A 19886-nucleotide genomic window follows, 5' to 3' on the forward strand; every position below is an offset into this window, starting at 1 on the left:
ACTTTGGGCTTTTCAAAAATAGCAGATATACAAGCTCAGTGCCGCGCTACGAGCTTGTAGATCTGCCTTTTTTACCAGGTGCTCGAAGAGCGCCGGGTCTATAGACAGGCTGGGACACTTGACATGTATTAGACACCGTATTAGACACCTATGCGACACCTATTTGTCATTGGCTGTCCTGGCTTTGTGTCTGTCCTTTAAGCCAATGGGGAGACAGGCCGTACTCCCATGCTATGGGATCATACGCCCCCTCCCCTGTCTAGCACAAGCAACACAAATGAGCTGACCTACAAGCCCACACCGCTTCCATCAGCGACGCGTTGTGGTCTTGCAGATCGTCTGAACAGCTCCGCTCGTCTACCCCTCTCCGTAGTTCCTCACACACACACACACACACACACGCACACACCAGCTCAGTTGAAAACAGCTTATATACAAGCTCACAACGCCTGCATGCATCCCATCCGCAATTCTAGCCTATATGTTTGTTGTTGTTTTCCTTCTGAAGGCAACGTCGCATTCAACTGTCTGTCTGTGCTGATGCGTTAGCTACATGCTAACACAACACAGTGCCGTTCATTCTGCCTCTAAGGGACAGATCGAGGGGCTGAGAGTCATAAAGTCATTTAGTCATAAAAAGTAGGCCAGTTTGAACGAGCAGCATCTACTAATCATCTGTGATTTACAACAGCCGTTCGCCACGCTCATCACAATAGACACTTGTCAACTCTCAATAAGCTCAGTGTAAATTTAACTCTGAAGTGCCCTTCTCTACATGCCTGTCTAAGACAAGTCCCTTATTTGACCAGGGGTCTTCAACAGGGGGTCCGGGACCCCTAGGGGGTCCTCAGAGTACAGAGTTTTACAATAACCACTAGCATCCTATTTCTGTGGAGAACTTTAGCCAAAAATAGCAGATCCACAAACACAACTGAGCTTGTAGATCGGCTATTTTTGCCAGAGCAGACCAAGTTGGAACAAAAAAAGTTTAATCTGCAAGCACAATTTCATACAATATAGAGGGGGTCCCTACTTCATCTCTCTCTCAGCTAGGGGGTCCTTGGCCTGAACACGTTGAAGACCCCTGTATTAGAGTATTCCTAAAACTGTATATCTGTAGGCTAATTTTATTTATTTATTATTGTCCATTTCATTTTCTTGCTTAATATTTTATTTTCTCCATTAGATCATTTACTGTGTATGTAGAACAATCTGTGGTACAAGTTCCAACAACATTTTGATGCTTGGATCTTTATAAGTCAGTAACAAATTTTTTTTCTTCTTCAATCTTCCATTCAGCACAATTCTAATATTGTAATTCACTGCAGAAGGATTTATGTTTCGTACCACAATAGGTAGGCTATAGTCCTATACATTTTTGCTTGAATGACAGTGATTAGGCTAGCACTTTCTAAATAAAATAAATGGTCTCATTGAGGTATGCCATTTTTCTTCGCACAGCCCCAGAATTCGCACGTAGAAAGTAAAACATACACGTTACATTGAACGGTTAACAAAATGTTGCTTATCCTTTTATAATGGATGATTTACTCTTCGGACAAGTGGGCAAGACCTGTGGGCAGGTACAACATGACCTGTACTTGTGCCTCTCACACACACACACACACACACACACACACACACACACACACAGCACCTGGTAGAATATGACTTCAAGTCATTTCTTTCTTGTTTTTTATCGTGAAAATGTGTGCAAATCTTTTGAATATATATATTTTTTAAAGCGAACAGTTTTTAACTCAAATGTTTGCTTCTGGGGGGTCCCTGGAACAACATATTTTGATGGGGGTCCGCGGCCAAATAGATATAATTTTGGGGGTCCTTGACATGAAAAAGATTGAGCACCACTGACCTTAATCTGAGTTCCCAGAAGTTTTCGCCAGCTCGGCGAGGAACTTCTGGGCCAGAGCCCTGGTATTTGTGGGCGGGATGTAACTTACGCTCAGAATCTGAGCGGACACGCCTCTTACCGGTCTGAGAGCTGTGCAACTCGTCTAAAAAGTCCGACGAGAGGCAGTACACAACAATGGCGGCCGCAATTTCTCAAGGGGAAATTGCTTCCCGTCGATCCTATTTAGATGCAACACCCAGTGCATGTGGATCTCGCCCCCTTTTCTTCATTGGCTGTTGATTTGAATCACAACGCAGTGGCCGCGCCCCTGCTGTCCAAGCTCCGACGCAATGCCTCCCAGACTACCACTGACATAGAAACATACGTTTTCCAGAATACTGTTGAGATTTAGGAGACATCGGCTTCAGGTCTCAATGGGTTAATAAGGAGATAAGAGGTTTCTGCCCGACGACGACGATATCCATATGGCCTGTTGAACTTGGAACTTGTAAGATGTGTGTCATTGATTGATTCCCAAAGAATAAGGAACAAAGTGTGTCTTTTGGTTTCCAAATAAGGTTCGATTCCTTTAGCCAGTGCCAGAGTTTTTCATTGGAAAAAAAAAAGTACTCAGGAGCCGAAATACAGCATTTTTAAGTTTTAAGTTAAAGGTATCATGACATTCATTTTCACTTTTTTTATTTTCAATGTTTTATTTGGGGTTTTATGACCTCAATTACACCCAAAAAACCTGAACTTAAAACATTCAGTGGATTTTCTGTGGTCTGGGGTTTTCTGAATAATTAGGCTGAAAAGTAATCTGAGCTTGGCCCTTCGACAGTGAGGTCACTGTCAAATAATCCCGCCCACTCTCCTCCTCGCCCCTCCCCTCCCCTATCCTTTCCTTTGGGGGGGGCGGAGCAGAGGCGATGATTGACAGGCAAAATCCCTCACCAGCGACACCCGCAGGCAAAGATTTCTTTTTTCATTGCAGTTGAAAAGGCTTTAGAAATGTGAGAGAAAAACACCTGCCATTGATCACTGGAATGGAATTTTCACTTAAAACTTTTTGTACACTTTTGAAGGACCAGGACAAAGACTTTGAATGTGGTGTAAAAGTGAATGTCATTAAACCTTTAACAAGGAAGTGGATAGGAGTCTAGATCTTCAACTAATCATATCTCCTTGGTCTTTGGGTGAAATTGGAAAAAAAAACATTTTTTTTTCACTTCACGTAGATCTACGCGATTGGCACATGGCGGCTTTAAAGCGGTTCGCGTAGATCTACGTGATTGGCAGTAAATGGGTTAAGACCGGGAAAGCATCTCTGTCATTTTAAGAATTCTTTGGCTATTCAAAAAAAATAGCAGATATACAAGCTCATAGCGCGGCACCGAGTGCAAGCTATGAGCTTGTAGATCTGCTATTTTTTGAAAAATCTGTTAACATTTGTTCAAATCTTTGAATATATATATATATATATATATATATATATATATATTTTTTTTGTTAAAGCAAACATTTGTAACTGATATACATGTCATTTTAGGGGTCCTTGTCATGAAAAAGTTTGAGAACCACTGATATTATAGCAACAACTATAGCAAAAACTGTTTGTAGAATCCCCAGAAGCAAAGATTTGAGTTCAAATGTTCGCTTAAAAAAAAAAAAAAGATTAAAAAGAAAATAGCAGATCTACAAGCTCATAGCGCTATGAGCTTGTAGATCTGCTATTTTTGAAAAGCCAAAGAAGAAATTAAAAATGACACTGATGCGTTCCCGGTCTTAATGGGTTAATGTTACACAAGATCACTGTTACTTCAGGATGGCCCAGAATGATGTCATGGACACGACATGACCTTTGACATTGAACTTTATTTGCAAAAAGTTTTTCTTTTTTTTACACCTAACATGAATTCTACTGTGGTTCTCCAAGTGGGGTCCTCGGGTTCCCCAGGGGTCCTTGAGGTGGTTCCAGGGTTTCCCCAGCTAAATATGATCTAGCATGAAAATCTGTTATAACCACTTAAACCCCCAATCTAGGCTGTTCGAAAATAGCCGATCTAGAAGCTCACGATGTGACATATTTTTATATATGTATAATAATTAATGACTGAACATTTTTAACAACACTATTCCTCTCATAAGGGGATCCCCGACACAAAATATTTTCAGATGAGGGTCTGTGGTCAAATATGTATCAATTTGGGGGCAATCTGGGAACCCATCGTCAAATAAAAAGGAAAAACATCGCCCTCTGCTGTTTTTTACTCTTTCACTTGGCTCTGGGGGGAGCAAAATGGAGCACCCGTGCGCAAGGAAACCGGGGTTTTTGGTCTGCCCTCAGCGCTTCACTTCCGGTGGTGCGCTTATGTTTTCATTCCCACTAACAATATTTCTCCACGGAACACTAACACCACTTCTCCCAGAGAACATGGATCGTTTTGGTTATAAGCCACACTTGTTTCTATGATGAAGGAGCAAGTTAAAATGTGAATATCTTTCCGTGGTTTTGTCTGCTCCGAGGACGCTATTGTTAAATGAGTTTCGGCTTGTTTTAAGTGGGAAGCGAGAGCGCAGACAGTAAATCCCGCCCACTACATTTGATTGGATAAAGCGCGGCCTGCTTCCTGATCTGAAGGCACGCCCACTTGTAGGCGAGTGCGTACATGTTATGACGAACCCCCCCCCCCCCCCCGACAGATTCAAGCGGAGAGCAGAATCTGTTCTTGAGAGATTAATTTGGGGGTCCTTGACATGAAAATGTAAAAAAAAACACATTTCTGTATATTCTCAAAGTGAGGTCCAGGGACCCCCTGGGGTCCTTGAGGGGGTTTCAAATGGAAACCTTACTAGGTCTGAAACTCTCTGAGAGTGTACACATGGAACCAAATGGACCCATACACGTCTGTAACTCAGAGAGCGGTTCCATGTGTACTATCAAGAGTCACGTCCGTCCTTAAAATGTTTGCCACCAGCTCAGTGACCGTTGTGGCCAACAGTCAGGTCCGTCCTGAGATTGGGAGGTCAGGGGGTTCGATTCCCCGGGCCGGGTCGTACCAAACAGGAGATAGGCTCCTGCCCCTTTTAAAGGCCACATGGCTCAGCAAGCAAGGCTTACTCAACCCATTAAGACCTGGAACGCATCTCTGTCACTTTTTTGATTTGAGCTAAAAAAGCTTTATTTTACGCTTTGGCTATTCAAAAATAGCAGATATACAAGTTCATAGCGTGGCACTGAGTGCCGCGCTATGAACTTGTAGATTGCTATTTTTTTTTTATCATGAAAATGTGTGCAAATCTTTGAATATATATTGTTTTAAAGCAAACATTGTAACTCAAATCTTTGCTTCTGGGGGGGGGGGGGGGTCCCTGGAACAAAGCATTTTGAGACTGGGGTTCGCGGCCAAATACATATCATTTTGGTGGTCCTTGACATGAAACAGTTTGAGCACCACTGATATAGAAACATACGTTTTTTTCAGAATACTGTTTTAGAAGACATTTTGCAGAATCGGCCCCAGGTCTTAATGGGTTAACCCATTCAATCCGGGGAACGCAACCTGTGTCACTTTGGATTTCTTTGGCTGTTCAAGAATAGCAGATCTACAAGCTCTTATATGAGCTTGTAGATCTGCAATTTGTTGAAAAAGTTTGGAAAATGTTTGCAAATCTTGGAATACATTATAAAGCAAACATTTTCAACTTCGATCTGTGCTTCTGGGGGTCCCTGGAACAACCTATTTTGAGATGGGGGTCCACGGCCCAAATACATTATCATTTTGGGAGGTCCTTGACATGGAAAAGTTGGAGCACCACTGATATAGCAACACACTGTTAGGATTTAGAATTTTTTTTTAAGATATGTTATATTAGATATTTGGCCGCGGACCCCCATCTCAATATGTTTTGTTCCAGGGACCCCCATGAAGCAAAGATTTGAGTTACAAATGTTCACTTTAAAAGAATATATATATATTCAAAGATTTGCACACATTTTCAATGGATTAATTGGAAAGAAGAAAAACGAATTTTGAGAACCACTGGTTTAAAGTATTATATCCATCCATCCTATGCACTACTCATTCATTTATCTGTATTGTAGGTGAATAGTTGCGTTTTGACCAAGCATACTGTCTTCTTCTGTTTTAGGACCCAGCGGGCATCTTTGAGCTGGTGGAGGTGGTGGGCAACGGGACCTATGGGCAGGTCTACAAGGTTGGTAGTTCAACTCCCCACGAAACAGCCTGTCTCTCAGAATTGACTGTCTTTTTATTCTGTCAGATTCGCTCTGTCACTGACTTCTGTTCCACCCCCTCGCTCTCTCTCACGCACACTCACACTCGCACGCACGCACACGCGCACACACACACACACACACACACACACACACACACACACACACACACACACACACACACACACACACACACACACACACACACACACACACACAGAGCAGCATCTTTTAAAAGGCCTGGGTGGAGCTCACTTCCCTATCACAGTTATCTTGTGTGTGTGTGTGTGTGTGGTTTGCGGTCTATAAGGGGTGTTTATTCGTGTGTGTATCCTGGTCGCACTGTGCCCTGGGTGCAAACCGCTTTCACACGCTCCTGCTGTGAGTGTGTGTGACTATACTTAAGAGGACCATGACAGTAGAAGCCAGTAGGGGGGGGGGGGCAGTGGTGTGGATGAGGAGACTACATCTGCTGTGGTTCTCACCTTGAAAATGGGGCCTATTTTAAGAGTTGGGGTTAGAGTTAGGGCCTGGGTGAGAGGCACCTGTGTGTGTGTGTGGGTGTGTGTGTGGGGGGGGGGGGGGTTGTTTCATGGTTAAAAAAATATTCAGGTTGGGGCTAATTTCTTAGGCATTTAGAAATTAGGTTTAGGGATTATGCCTGATTTACACTTAGTTGTGCGCTGGTGTCATGTGCCGAAAAATTTCTGATCTACAAGCCCACAACGCGTCTTAGCGCAACGCGTTGTGGGCTTGTAGATTTAAAAAAAAAAAATTGGCTTTAGGCTCGCGGTTAAAATTTGCATTCAAAATAATTAATGAAATTATTCATAAAATGTTTATGTCCTCACAAGTATGGTAATACAAACGTGTGTGTGTGTGTGTGTGCGTGCATGTATTACTGTACTTGTGAGGGCCGAGTCTAGTAGCATTTGAGAAGTAGACATGGTGAGGACCATTTTCCTGGGTGTTTTATGGTTATAACAGATTTGGGGAGTTAGGCTGGGATTCAGGTTGGGAGGATTAGGTACAGTTGTGCACCGAAAATAGCTGATCTACAAGCCTGCAATGTGTCGCGCTGCTACGTGTTGTGAGCTTACAGATCGGCTTTAAACAAATGTTAAATGTGGCATTCATTCAATTTTAGCCCTAAAATGTTGATGTCCTCACAAGTGTGTGTGTGTGTGTGTGTGTGTGTGTGTGTGTGTGTGTGTGTGTGTGTGTGTGTGTGTGTGTGTGTGTGTGTGTGTGTGTGTGTGTGTGTGTGTGTGTGTGTGTGTGTGTGTGTGTGTGTGTGTGTGTGTGTGTGTGTGTGTGTGTGTGTGTGTGATTCACTAAAGATGGGTGTGTTCCTCTAGCGATGTTTGATTTACTGGAAAGAGGAAATGTTGCAAAACTCAAGGGACAGTAGAGGCAGTGTAGGACTGTAGAGTCAGCCTGCTGCTATATACTGTACTGACACACAGTGGTGTAAAGTACAATTACTCAAGTACTGTACTTAACTCTCTGCCTGCCAAAAACGTTTTTGAGAATTAAGCTATTGCCTGCCAAAAACGTTTATAAACGTTTAAAAAAATAAAATAATCAAAAACAAAATATTTTTTGGGGGTTTTTCTGTTTTTCCGTTCTTCCAGAAGCAGGAGATAACATTTCCCAAAAAGTTGCTGCTCCATTCACCTCAATGTTAAAAAATAAACGGAGAAATAACATTTTCCTATGTTTTACCATTTAACTGCTGGCAGTTTTTGAGTACTGTTTTTGAAAAACCCTGGCAGTTTAAGAGTTAAGTACAGTTTTGAGGTATTCTTACTTTACTGGAGTATTTCCAATTTTCAGTACTTTTACTTCTACTCCACTACAATTATTTGAAAACGTTTGTTACTAATTACTTTGTAGATTTTGATTGTTATTTTTATAATAATTTATTCGGCCATTTGAAAATAGCCGATTTACAAGCTCACAATGCGTCGCCATGCGACGCATTGTGAGCTTTTTCTATTTTTCAAAATTTTATACCCCGATTTTGTAACCCTTTTTTTCACCCGGTGCCAATTTGCTAAGTGATCCTGGGCACTACACTCCCCCCACCAGCCTAGGGAGGCCAGGGCATGCATTGAGTTGGCTCTCAATGCATGAGAGCCAACTGACCTTCTTGTCACCTGACAGGGGGGAGTTTCCCCGGTAGGACGTAGCGCGTGGAAGGAACACGTTATTCCAACCAGTTCCCTTCCCCGCCATCAGGCACGCCCCGGCTGACATGGGGGAGGCAGTATAGAGACCAGGATTAATACATGTTTTTGTGAGGGTATTAACTACCCTAGGAGACACGGGGAGAACATGCAAACTCCACACAGATAGATCGGCTATTTTCAAATGGCCAAAATGTATATAGGGCTGAAGTGGTTAATGTATGTTTTGTAATAATAATACAAATCTACAATCTGTGTAAGAACTAGTAACTAAAGTTTTCAAATAAATAGTGGAGTAAAAGTGCAATATTTGGATCGGAGATGTAGTGGAGTATTGGAAATACTCAAGTAAAGTACGCATACCTCAAAATTGTACTTAAGTCACAGCAGTAAATTTACTTAGTTACTTTCCACCACTGGTTGCGGAGAGGCAAAAATCTAATATATCTACACATCCGGCTGGTACAGTATGTACAGTACATGAGATGAGACATAAGGTGCATAAGGTTAGGCATAAAAAGGTGGTAGCACTTCGGTAGGTCCACATAGCAGCAGGTATACATACAGTACGTACATGAGATCAGATATTAACCCACTAAGACCCTGAGGCCGATTCCACAAATGTCCTCTAAACCCTAACAGTACGTTTTAACAGCGGGCGACTCTCGGGCGATCGCCGGGCGACATCGTCCAAAAGATAAAGAAAATCCATCTTTCATCGCCCCCCCGCCCACTTCGCCCTATCGCCAGTAGTTGCCGGCTCTCATAGACATATAATGCACTTCCGGAAAATACTATCCTGAATCGCCCGCTGTTAAAACGCACCGTAACAGTGTTCTGAAACACATCTGCTGCCATAATATCAGTGGTGCTCAAACTTCTTCATGTCAAGGACCACCCAAAATAATATGCATTTGGCCGTGGACCCCCCCCCTCCCCCATCTCAAAATATTTAGTTCTAGGGGACCCCCAGAAGCAAAGATTTTAGTAAAAAATGTTTATACGTTAAAATTCAAAGATTTGCACAGATTTTCATGATTTTTCCAAAAAAATTGCAGATCCACAAGCTCATTCAAAAATAGCAGATATGCAAGCTCATAGCGCGGCACCGAGTGCCGCGCTATGAGCTTGCATATATGCTATTTTTGAATAGCCAAAGCAATCTTGAAATGACACAGATGCGTTCCCGGCTTGAATGGGTTAAAGGAGTAGTTCACCCAAAAAATTACTTATTTTCTATCGATTACACAGCCCATGAAGCCTTGAATTCATGGAGTTTTTTTTGTGTTTGTCACATTCCTAAACCAATAATTTGATGATGACTGGGGGAAAGATGCTAATGCGTCTGGTGGGAGACTCAAAGTTGACACTTTTGAGTCTCCTACCGGAACCGCCGCTGGTCATCAAATTATTGGCTTAGGAATGCGACAAAAACAAAAAATCTCCATGAGATGTGTAATCGATAGGAAAAAAAGTTATTTTGGGGGTGAAGTATCCCTTTAAAAAAATCCCTTTATTTGTCAGGTTCAACCACACGTGGTCCACACAGGGCTGTAAACTTGTTGAGTCCACTCTGTGACATTTATGACACCGACTTCTTCTCCAGCTGTTCCTGGGGTGACCTCATTTCCGTATCCCTGGGGGGGTCCCATTTGTGTGTGTGTGTGTGTGTGTGTGTGTGTGTGTGTGTGTGTGTGTGTGTGTGTGTGTGTGTGTGTGTGTGTGTGTGTGTGTGTGTGTGTGTGTGTGTGTGTGTGTGTGTGTGTGTGTGTGTGTGTGTGTGTGTGTGTGTGTGTGTGTGTGTGTGTGTGTGTACACGCACTAGACAGTCGCTCTCCCGGCTTCGGTGTGTGGTCAGACTGGCCGGACTTAAACGATCTGTGCTGTTGGGCTGATGTTACCTTGAAGTGGGTAGGGTCTAACTCGGAGGCGATGGCTGTCTCGGAGGACTTTATATCTGACCCCAGTATCTCTGTCAGAGCATCTATGACTGTGTGTGGAACAGAACACCAACTCCCACTGACTAATGTCGGTCTTCTCTGGCCTAGATCCTTCTTTTGAGCTTCTTGTCGTAGACCTTTCTGCTTGTTTCTCTCACAACATCTGGCAACAGTGTCTGAAATCTCTGCAAATGCTAGTGTAGCAGTAGTGGCTCAGAGCCTCTCCCTGAAGACCAAAAGCCTATTATACAGTATCTCCCCCCGCCCAAGGGTGGGGGATTTCCCCTTTTAGGCTAACGGTTTTGATTTGGTTTGGCTTTAGTGTCCCCGTCCCACACGGGAGACCGGGGTTCGAATCCTGGCTGTTGCGCCAGCAGTTAGCTATCAGAACCCCACAAGGACTTGTGGAGCTGTGCCGTTTGTTGTTCTGGGACCGACTTTCGAGAGTGCTGAAGCTGTGTGTGTGTGTGTGTGTGTGTGTGTGTGTGTGTGTGTGTGTGTGTGTGTGTGTGTGTGCGTGCGCATGCAAGCCCCATGCACGGAAGTCTAGGAACTGGGCCTGTGAAACATTATCGCACACACACACAGCCCTCCTTAAGAAAACACTTTTGTTTTGGCCTTTTCTCATTGTACTGCTGATAGACCTGTGACTCCCAGAGATGCTGAGCGTGCATGTGTGTGTGTGTGTGTGTTGCCTTTTAGATGACTGCGACATATAGCATGTTCACATTACATCATAGTGGGCATTTAGCACACACTCACATCCACAGCCACTGACAATAAGCCAGTGATTCTCAACCTGTGACTATTGTAACATCCAGTCTGTTGCCGTCTGTAACGTTCCCTGTGGTCTGTGTAGAGCAGTGCTTCTCCAACTTTTCAGGCCGCCCCCCCCCCCAAAATGATTAGATGTTTGGAACTGGCACCCCCACCCTGACAAACACTTGTATAATTGTATGAGTTGAATGAGTTGAGGCATTACTTTTAGTTTGACTCTTTTGTGAAAATAGCCGATCTACAAGCGTGTGTGTGTGTGTGTGTGTGGGGCATTTTCTGAGGCGATCTCGTGTGCAGTTTTGGTGTAGCTTTTTCAAGTCGGGGGGTAAACAGAGAGCAGTGTTATAGTGTATTCGATTAGATGTGTCTTTTATAACCACATCAACCCTCTATTTTTAGTAAAGCGGACCTGAGTTGCAACTGTACTTGTTTTTTTTTGTTCCCTTCTACGCCTTATCCATGGGTCTTCAACAGGGGGTCCGAGGGTCCTCAAGTTACTACAGGGGGGCCCCCAATGTTTTGTGTAAAAGGACCTTAAACATACATTAACCACTTGAACCCTAGCATCCCTATTCTGAGGGGAACATTTGCCGAAAATGGCAGATCTACAAGCTTGTAGATCTGCCGTTTTCCGTGAAGAGATGGTGGAGGTAAAATGAGCAGACCAAGTACAGAGCCAAAGGTCAAGTTTAGTAAGTGTTGAGGGTTTAAGTGGTTAAATATCTGAAAATACACAATAACAAAAACATTAATTGACACAACACTGATGACAGTGCTGTCAAAGAAGTCTATCTATGAAATCACTGAAAAAGTTTGAATCTGCAACAACATTTTATACAATATGTAGTGGGGGTCCCTGCCTCATCTCTCTCTCTCAGCTAAGCGGTCTTCCTTGGCCTGAAAAACGTTGAAGACCCCCTGGCCTAAACTCTTCGCCGAAAATAGCCGATCTACAAGCTCACAACGCGTCACAAACGGTGTGAGCGTGTAGATTGGTTAATTTTGGGGGCGAATGCTCCCCCAAGAATAGGGTAGCTGTGGGTAGCTCTGGTTATGACAACTTAAGCTATTTCCACAATTTTTGTAAATGTTTGAAATTGTATGAACATTTATCTACGTGGACATGATTGTGACAATTATGCAAAAGATAATAGCGATTTTTTTTTTCTTCAAATAATTACAACCAAGCGATTGTGTAATAATTGTGACAAGCCTACTGTTTTTGGTATGAATTTATACAGAAAAATTAAGCTACTAAACCAGTATGTCATCACTGTCAGGTAGAAACCTCCTATCTCCATATTTCACGTTTTTTTGTAAATGAGTGGCCTACTTCATACAGAGTGTTGCACAAAATTAGTGAAAAAAAATTCATAATCACAATTTATTTTATGTTTTTAAAATAGTTAAAAAAAGGAACGGTTTTGGACATGCAAGGTTTTCACCTGACAGAGACGATGCATAATGTTATTTATATAGTTATATTTAACATTAAAAACAACTAGTGAATACAGTTGTCTGTCATGCTGAGAGTGAGAGACATGGAGGAGAGACGGGAGAGCGAGAGTGAGTGAGAGAGATTCCTGTATTAGATAGACACAATAACCCTATTCTCTCCTCTTCTTTCTAAATCTCTCCTCTTCTCCTCCTTTTCTCTCCTTTCCTCTTCTCTCTAAATGTCCCCCCTCCTCTCCTCTTTTCATGAGTCAACTGTTACACAAACACGCACGCACAGAAACACACACACACGCACAGAAACAAGCAGACCAGACCAGAAGTTATTTGTGTCCAATTTATTCAGTACGCACAAAACTTAGACACACACACACGCGCGCGCACACGCACACACTCCCATTTAATGGTGTTAAAGGAGGTATTGTGAGCAGTAACAGTCACATGGGGATGGCGTGGGTGCCTACAGATGGACCGTGGCCCCAGGACAAAGCTACACACACACACACCCCCTGACTAGCCTCCCTGCTAGCATGGAAGCACTCCCCGTGCTTCTCACACTTTGGCATGTCAAGATGGACGCGCCGAATGAAAATATTATGTGCCATACATTTTGAATGGCACATGCAGTGGTGTAACTAAGTACATTTACTCAAGTACTGTACTTAAGTACAGTTTTGAGGTATTTTTACTTTACTGGAGTATTTCCACTCTTTCTTCTACTCCACTACATCTCAGAGGCAAATATTGTACGTTTAGTCCACTACAATTATTTGAAAGCTTTAGTTACTTTGTAGATTTTGATTATTATTAGAAAACATACATTACCCACCTCAGCCCTATACATTTCGGCCATTTGAAAATAGCAGATCTACAAGCTCACAATGCGTAGCTTGTAGATCTGCTATAGATCTGCTATATCAAATTAAAGATTTGCATACATTTCATACGTTTGAAAACTTGTGAAATGGGACATTCTGCATAATGAGTACTATCTACTTTTGGTACTTTAAGTACATTTTGATACCAATAACTTTTGTACTTTTACTCGAGTAAATTTAGAATTCCGGACTTTTACTTGTAACAGAGTATTTCTACATTGCAGCTTTGATACTTTTACTTAAGTAAAAAATGTGAGTACTTTTTCCACCACTGGGCACATGTAAATATTGTTTGGCATACAAGATTTGTGTTGTTCTCAAAGGCATTCCAATGTTTTTTTGTTTGTTGAAAATAGCAGATCTAGGATGCGACTCGTTGTGAGCTTGTGGATCGGCTATTCACACTCCAATAATCTGTGCTGTCTTTTCATTTGAATGAATTGATTAGTGAATGGAGTTGATTGGTCCGTTTCGTGTTGTCCCATGGAGACTGTCTTCATGCAAGATCAGCAACATGCAACTGGTATTCATCATGCAGTCATCTCACGCGCGCACACACACACACACACACACACACACACACACACACACACACACACACACACACACACACACACACACACACACACACACACACACACACACACACACACACACACACACACACACGTGCACCTCATGACCTAGCAGCGGTTTGCAGGGAAGGGAAGTTCCTCTTTCTAAACTGGGAAACGCCCTGTGTGAGTGTGTGTGTGTGTATGTGTCTATTTTACCACTGCAACTCTGACAAGTGATGCAACGAATCCTCTTTGTCCCAGAAACCCTTAGTTTTCAGTGTTGACAGGCTTTCATTGTTAATTGTTTTTAAATAAAAAACTTGAAGCAAAAATTGCAAAAATAAAAAGGGAAGTAGGAGGAAGCCCCTTCTGTATGTCCAAAACCTTTACTTTTTTTATATTATAAAAAAACCCAAAACATTTTAAAATAGTGAAAGTAACCGATCTTCACACTCGTCGTTGCAACACGTTGTTGTGAGCTCTGCTTTTCCCTGCTGTGTTGTGACACTAATGTATGATGAAGTAGGGCATACAAGTATGAAAAAAAAACATAAAACAGTTTAAATATGGAGATACAAGGTTTCAACAGTTTATTTTTCTTCTCTGAGACAGAGAATGCATGAGAGCATGCGTGACTCTTCACACAGTCAAACCCTGAGTGCTAATGTAACTCTCTTGAGAGTGTACAAATGGAACCAAATGGACCCATAAATGGATAGATTTCGAGTTTTAGACATTTAAAATTAGTGTTTTAAAGGAGGAGTTCACCCAAAAAATTATTTGATGACTAGCCGGTAGGAGACGGGAATCAAATTATTGGCTTAGGAATGCCACAAAAACAAACATAAATCCATGGATTCAAGGCTTCATGGGGTGTGCAATGGATAGAAAATAAGTATTTTTTTGGGTGAACTCCTTTAATGCCAAATAAGCACATTATAATGCATTATAAATGTGATTACAAGGCATTTAATTAAAAAAAGAATACTGTGTAAAAATCTTGATGGTTTTGCCACCAGCTTGTGAGCTGTCTCCTGAAATCCTTTCCAACGCACAAGAAACCTGCCATGTTTTAGAGTTGTGTTGTTGAACCATAATGCAATCTGGGCGACTTCCTAAAAAACAAACAAAAAGAATCTCAGTATGGCTTTGTGACGTCATGCACACACACACACGCACACACACACACACACACACACACACACACACACACACACACACACACACACACACACACACACACACACACACACACACACACACACACACACACACACACACACACACACACATATCCTGCTCAGAGCAGCAATCAGCTGCATGCAACAGAACACCGCGAGCGTGCGTCACTCTTTAACTCACTCTTCGGTCAAAAACGGAAAGTAACTAAGTACATGTACTCAAGTACTGCACTTGAGTAAAATTGTTAGGTACTTTTACTTTACTTGAGTTTTTATTCTTTTTCAGTACTTGTACTCCACTACGTCTCAGAAGGCAAATATTCGACTTTTTTTACTCCACTATAATTATTGGAAAAGATGAATAACAATTAATGACAAAACATGTTTGTCAACCGATTATGATGTATTTTGTCGATTCGAAAAATAGCCGATCTGTGTGAGCTTGTAGATCAGCGGTGTTCCAGAGATGTTGACACATTTGGGAAACCATTAAAATGTTTGGTACTTGGTGCTTCTACTAAAGTGACATTTTACTGGTTATTTTCAGTATTTCTACATTGTGGCACATACATCTGAGTACTTATGCCACCACTTGTTTCAGCAATAGACAAGTCTCTCTCTCTCTCTCTCTCTCTCTCTCTCTCTCTCTCTCTCTCTCTCTCTGTCCCCCCTCTCTCTGTCCCATCTCTCTCTCTCTCTCTCTCTCTGTCCCCCCTCTCTCTGTCCCCTCTCTCTCTCCCATATCTCTCTCTCTCTCTCTCGCCCCTCCCCCCTCTCTCTCTCTATCTCCCCGCTCTCTCTCTCTGTCCCCCCATCTCTCTCTCTCTCGCCCCTCCCCCTCTTTCTCTCTCTCTCTCTCGCTCTCTCTCTCTCTCTGAGAGCCAGATGTTATTCATTGTCATTTAGACTCACTCTGAGGTATCAAACATGTCTGCTTCTATAACGGCAAACAGCCCTTTTTACCCCGTCATGAAATGTAATTGGTGGCGGCTTTAAGCTGATCGGAGAACGAACAAACACACCCGCGTGCGCACACACACACGCACGCACGCACGCACAAACACACACACACGTACATACACACAATAATTTGGCCCCCACTCCTTGGGGTGTTTAGTTTTTTTTGTCACTGTATACCTTACAGTATGTGCACATTATGTGAAACGTGTCCTTTGCATTGTTCCATCCTAGGAGCAGTGAGCAGAGGTTGGTTGTATAGTGCTCAGGGAGCAGTTAGGGGTTAGAAGTGTCTTGCTCAGCTTGAGCAACTTCCACACATTTTCTGAGGCCTGGAATCGAACCTGGAACCATTGGGTTCCCACACAGGCTCTCTAACCATCCAGCTGTGGCTGCCACGCACGCACACGAAAAACACACACACGCACACGCGCTGCGCGCACACACACACACTCTTAAATGTGTGGCGCATAAATCAGGAGAGAGAGTTAGATGACTGACACATCATCTGTGCTGTTCAGGAGTTGATATTATCGTCTGTCGGGTGGAAACCTTTCATGTCCAAAACCGTTTTTATTATTATTATTTGAAAAGCATTTTTTTTTTTAAATAGACGACTTACAACTGTAAATGTTAAGTGGGGAATGCTCAGAGTGAAATGCTCAGTTTACTTCAAGCTGTGAAGGAGACGACACCAGGGGAGAGCTGCCAGGGCCTTGAGTCAAAAGGCATTGCCTGTTACAGTTATCTTTAGTTCTTTCGGTTTGTTTGGTTTTTCTTAGTTTAGTGATCAAGTGTTTATTTGTTACTTTTGGTTTAGTGTATTTTTGGCCGGTATATATATTTTTTTGCCTCAGACCTTGACTGTAACACTCCATGCATGGGGCTGTTTATTAGGCTTTGTGTGGACGAAGCCTTAGTTTTGGAGGTAAATAAAATACCCCAAACATCTACGTTCTTGGAGCCTTGACCATCCGGCCAACTTTTACATGGAGATACAAGGTTTCCTGGCCCGACAGCGACGACAATGTTTGTGTTGGCTGGAGGACCAGAGAGGGAGGGGGGAGGGGGGGGGGAGAAAGAGAGAGAGGCAGTGGTGGAAAAAGTACTAAATAGTCAATACTGCAATGTAGAAATACTCTGTTACAAGTATTGGAATCAAAATGTGCCGAAAGTAGAAAGTACTCATTTAGCAGATGATTTTCAAATGATTTTATGTATACAGGGCTGAAGTGGTTTATGTAGGTTTTGTAATAATAATAAAAATCTACAAAGTAACTGGTAACTGAAGTTTTCAAATAATTGTAGTGGAGTAAAAGTACAATATTTGCCTCTGAGATGTAGTGGAGTAGAAGTACAGTACTTGAGTAAATGTACTTAGTTACTTTACACCACTGGGGAGAGAGGGAGGGAGAGAGAGGAAACCGAGAGAGAAGGTGAAGGAAGAGGATGGTAGAGGTGAAAGGGAGAAAGGAAGGAAGTTGGGGGGCGGGGGGCTGACGTCTCCTATGGTTTGGAGCTGTGGCTCGACCTGATGACCTCTCTACCTTCATCACTGTATACAGTAGTATATAGTAGAATTTGAGAAATGGACATTTTGAGCACCATTTTCCCGCTCCTCACAATCATTTTAGTTTTGTTTTTATGGTTAAAAGAGTTAAGGTCTGTACACCCAGGGAGAATGTATTTTGTGCTATTAATTGTTATGAGTGCAATACATCCACATAGAACGCAAATATAGCGAGGCGATAAAGAGGCATATTCATTTTTCGAAGCGAGGTCGATTTGTCAGTGCAAATAAATACAATCACCAACCTGTATGAATGAATGAGAGGCAGTGGTGGAAAAAGTACTCAAATTCTTTACTTAAGTAAAAGTACCAATACTGCAATATAAAAATACTCTGTTACAAGTAAAAGTCTAGAATTCAAAATTTACTTGAGTAAAAGTACAAAAGTATTGGCATCAAAATGTACTTCGAGTACCAAAAGTAAAAGTACTAAATATTTGAAAATAGCCGATCTACAAGCTCACAACGCGTCGCATCGCGACGCGTTGTGAGCTTGTAGATCTGCTATTTTCAAATAGCCTAGGTATAAAATAGGGTTAAAGTGGTTAATGTATGTTTCATTATATCATAGTTTATATCTGCAAAGTAACTAGTAACTAAAGTTTTCAAATAATTGTAGTAGAGTAAAAAGTACAATATTTGCCTCTGAGATGTAGTGGAGTAGAAGTAAAAGTACTGAAAATTGGAAATACTCAAGTAAAGTACAAATACCTCAGAATTGTACTTAAGTACAGTACTTAAGTAAATGTACTTAGTTACTTTCCACCACTGATGAGAGGCATCGCCTAATTAATAGTTCATTTGCATCGCTCCTGGTGTTTAACCCATTAAGACCTGGAACGCATCTGTGTCACTTAAGATGTCTTTGGCTATTCAAAAATAGCAGATCTACAAGCTCAGCGCTATGAGCTTGTAGATCTGCTATTTTTGAAAAATCGTAAAAAAAAACTGTTGGGATTTAGAAAACATTTTAAGAATCGGACTCAGGCCTTAATGGGTTAATGATGACCTTTAGTCATTTAGAGGTCATGTTTAGGGGTTAGTTATTCCTGATTTACACTTAGTTGTGCACCAGTGTCGCACACCGAAAATAGCAGATCTACAAGCTACGGCACAGGGGGTGCCTGCTGGCCTAGCGGTCCAGGCGCATACCACATAGGCTGGTAATCCAGTCTGACTGCGTGTCGCGGGTTCGATTCCAGATCCCGACGACCTTTGCTGCGTGTCACCCCCCCCCCCATCTCTCTCCCCATTTCCTGTCAGCCTACTTTCTTCTCAAAAAAGGCCGAAAAAGCCCAAAAATGAGTACACGTGTGTGTGTGTGTGTGTGTGTGTGTGTGTTCCCATATATCTCTGCATATGGTATGTGTGCTTTTTGTGTATGTGTGTGTTGTGTGTGTTGTCCCGTCCTTGTGTGTGTGTGTGTGTGTGTGTGTGTGTGTGTGTGTGTGTGTGTGTGTGTGTGTGTGTGTGTGTGTGTGTGTGTGTGTGTGTGTGTGTGTGTGTGTGTGTGTGTGTGTGTGTGTGTGTGTGTGTGTGTGTGTGTGTGTGTGTGTGTGTGTGTGTGTGTGTGTATTGCACTGGAGGAAATCCCCTGGTCAGAAAATCCTTAGAAGTGGCTGGCCTCTCTCTGTCTCTCCCTCCAGTTACACACACACAGGGTTGCCAGATCTGCTTATTATAATGTCCTCGCAAGATTTTATTTGAAAATAGCTGATGTATATGTTAAAGTGCTCATGTGGCCCATGGTCGCTTCTTTTGGGCTGGTTTTCCTAGACCTGGTTGCTTGTTTCTCTCACATAATCTGGCAACACTGTACACACAGCCACAGCAGGGAGTTGCAACACAGCCCGGCCTTGAGTGAGTGTTTTTGCACTGTAGTGCCTTGCTCAAGGGTACCTTGACCTCTGGGGGGGGGGGGGGGGGGGGTTGGAGGTAGTCATGGTCAGATTCTCCGAGTCACCCTGCAGTCCAAACCAATGAGCCAGTCTGTTTGTATGTAGGCTGCACTAGCCTTCCTGCCTTCGTGTATAGAGGGGCGGGGTTTAAAATCAGCGCGGAGAGAATGCGCCTGATCCCATTGGTTCACCTGATCTGTCCGTCAACCCCCGCCCCCCCCCCGTCAACACAACATTACGAGCGACGCCCACTGCACTCTGGTTGGTTGGGGAAAATGAAACACTAACTATACCGGGTACACTGACGCGCTGGTCCAGGCTTTAATTTTTTTAGCAAAACGAAACAATAAAAGCCTGGAGATGGAGGCTAGTTTGTATGAGACCACAACAACAGC

At 42.7% G+C, this 19886-nt stretch overlaps 1 protein-coding gene across 3 annotated transcripts in view; it reads left to right on the forward strand.

The window, feature by feature from the left end:
• The window catches only part of LOC308075420 (mitogen-activated protein kinase kinase kinase kinase 4), a 109071-nt gene that overhangs the window by 3695 nt on the left and 85490 nt on the right, over positions 1 to 19886 (forward strand). For all 3 annotated transcript variants that reach the window (XM_080415294.1, XM_080415295.1, XM_080415296.1), the window contains exon 2: positions 6005 to 6070. In XM_080415294.1, the coding sequence (XP_080271420.1) occupies positions 6005 to 6070 (66 nt within the window). The remainder of the gene's footprint in view (positions 1 to 6004; positions 6071 to 19886) is intronic.

This window comes from Gymnoscopelus braueri (genome assembly GCF_963280865.1).
Source record: "Gymnoscopelus braueri genome assembly, chromosome: 20".
NCBI lineage: Eukaryota > Metazoa > Chordata > Actinopteri > Myctophiformes > Myctophidae > Gymnoscopelus > Gymnoscopelus braueri.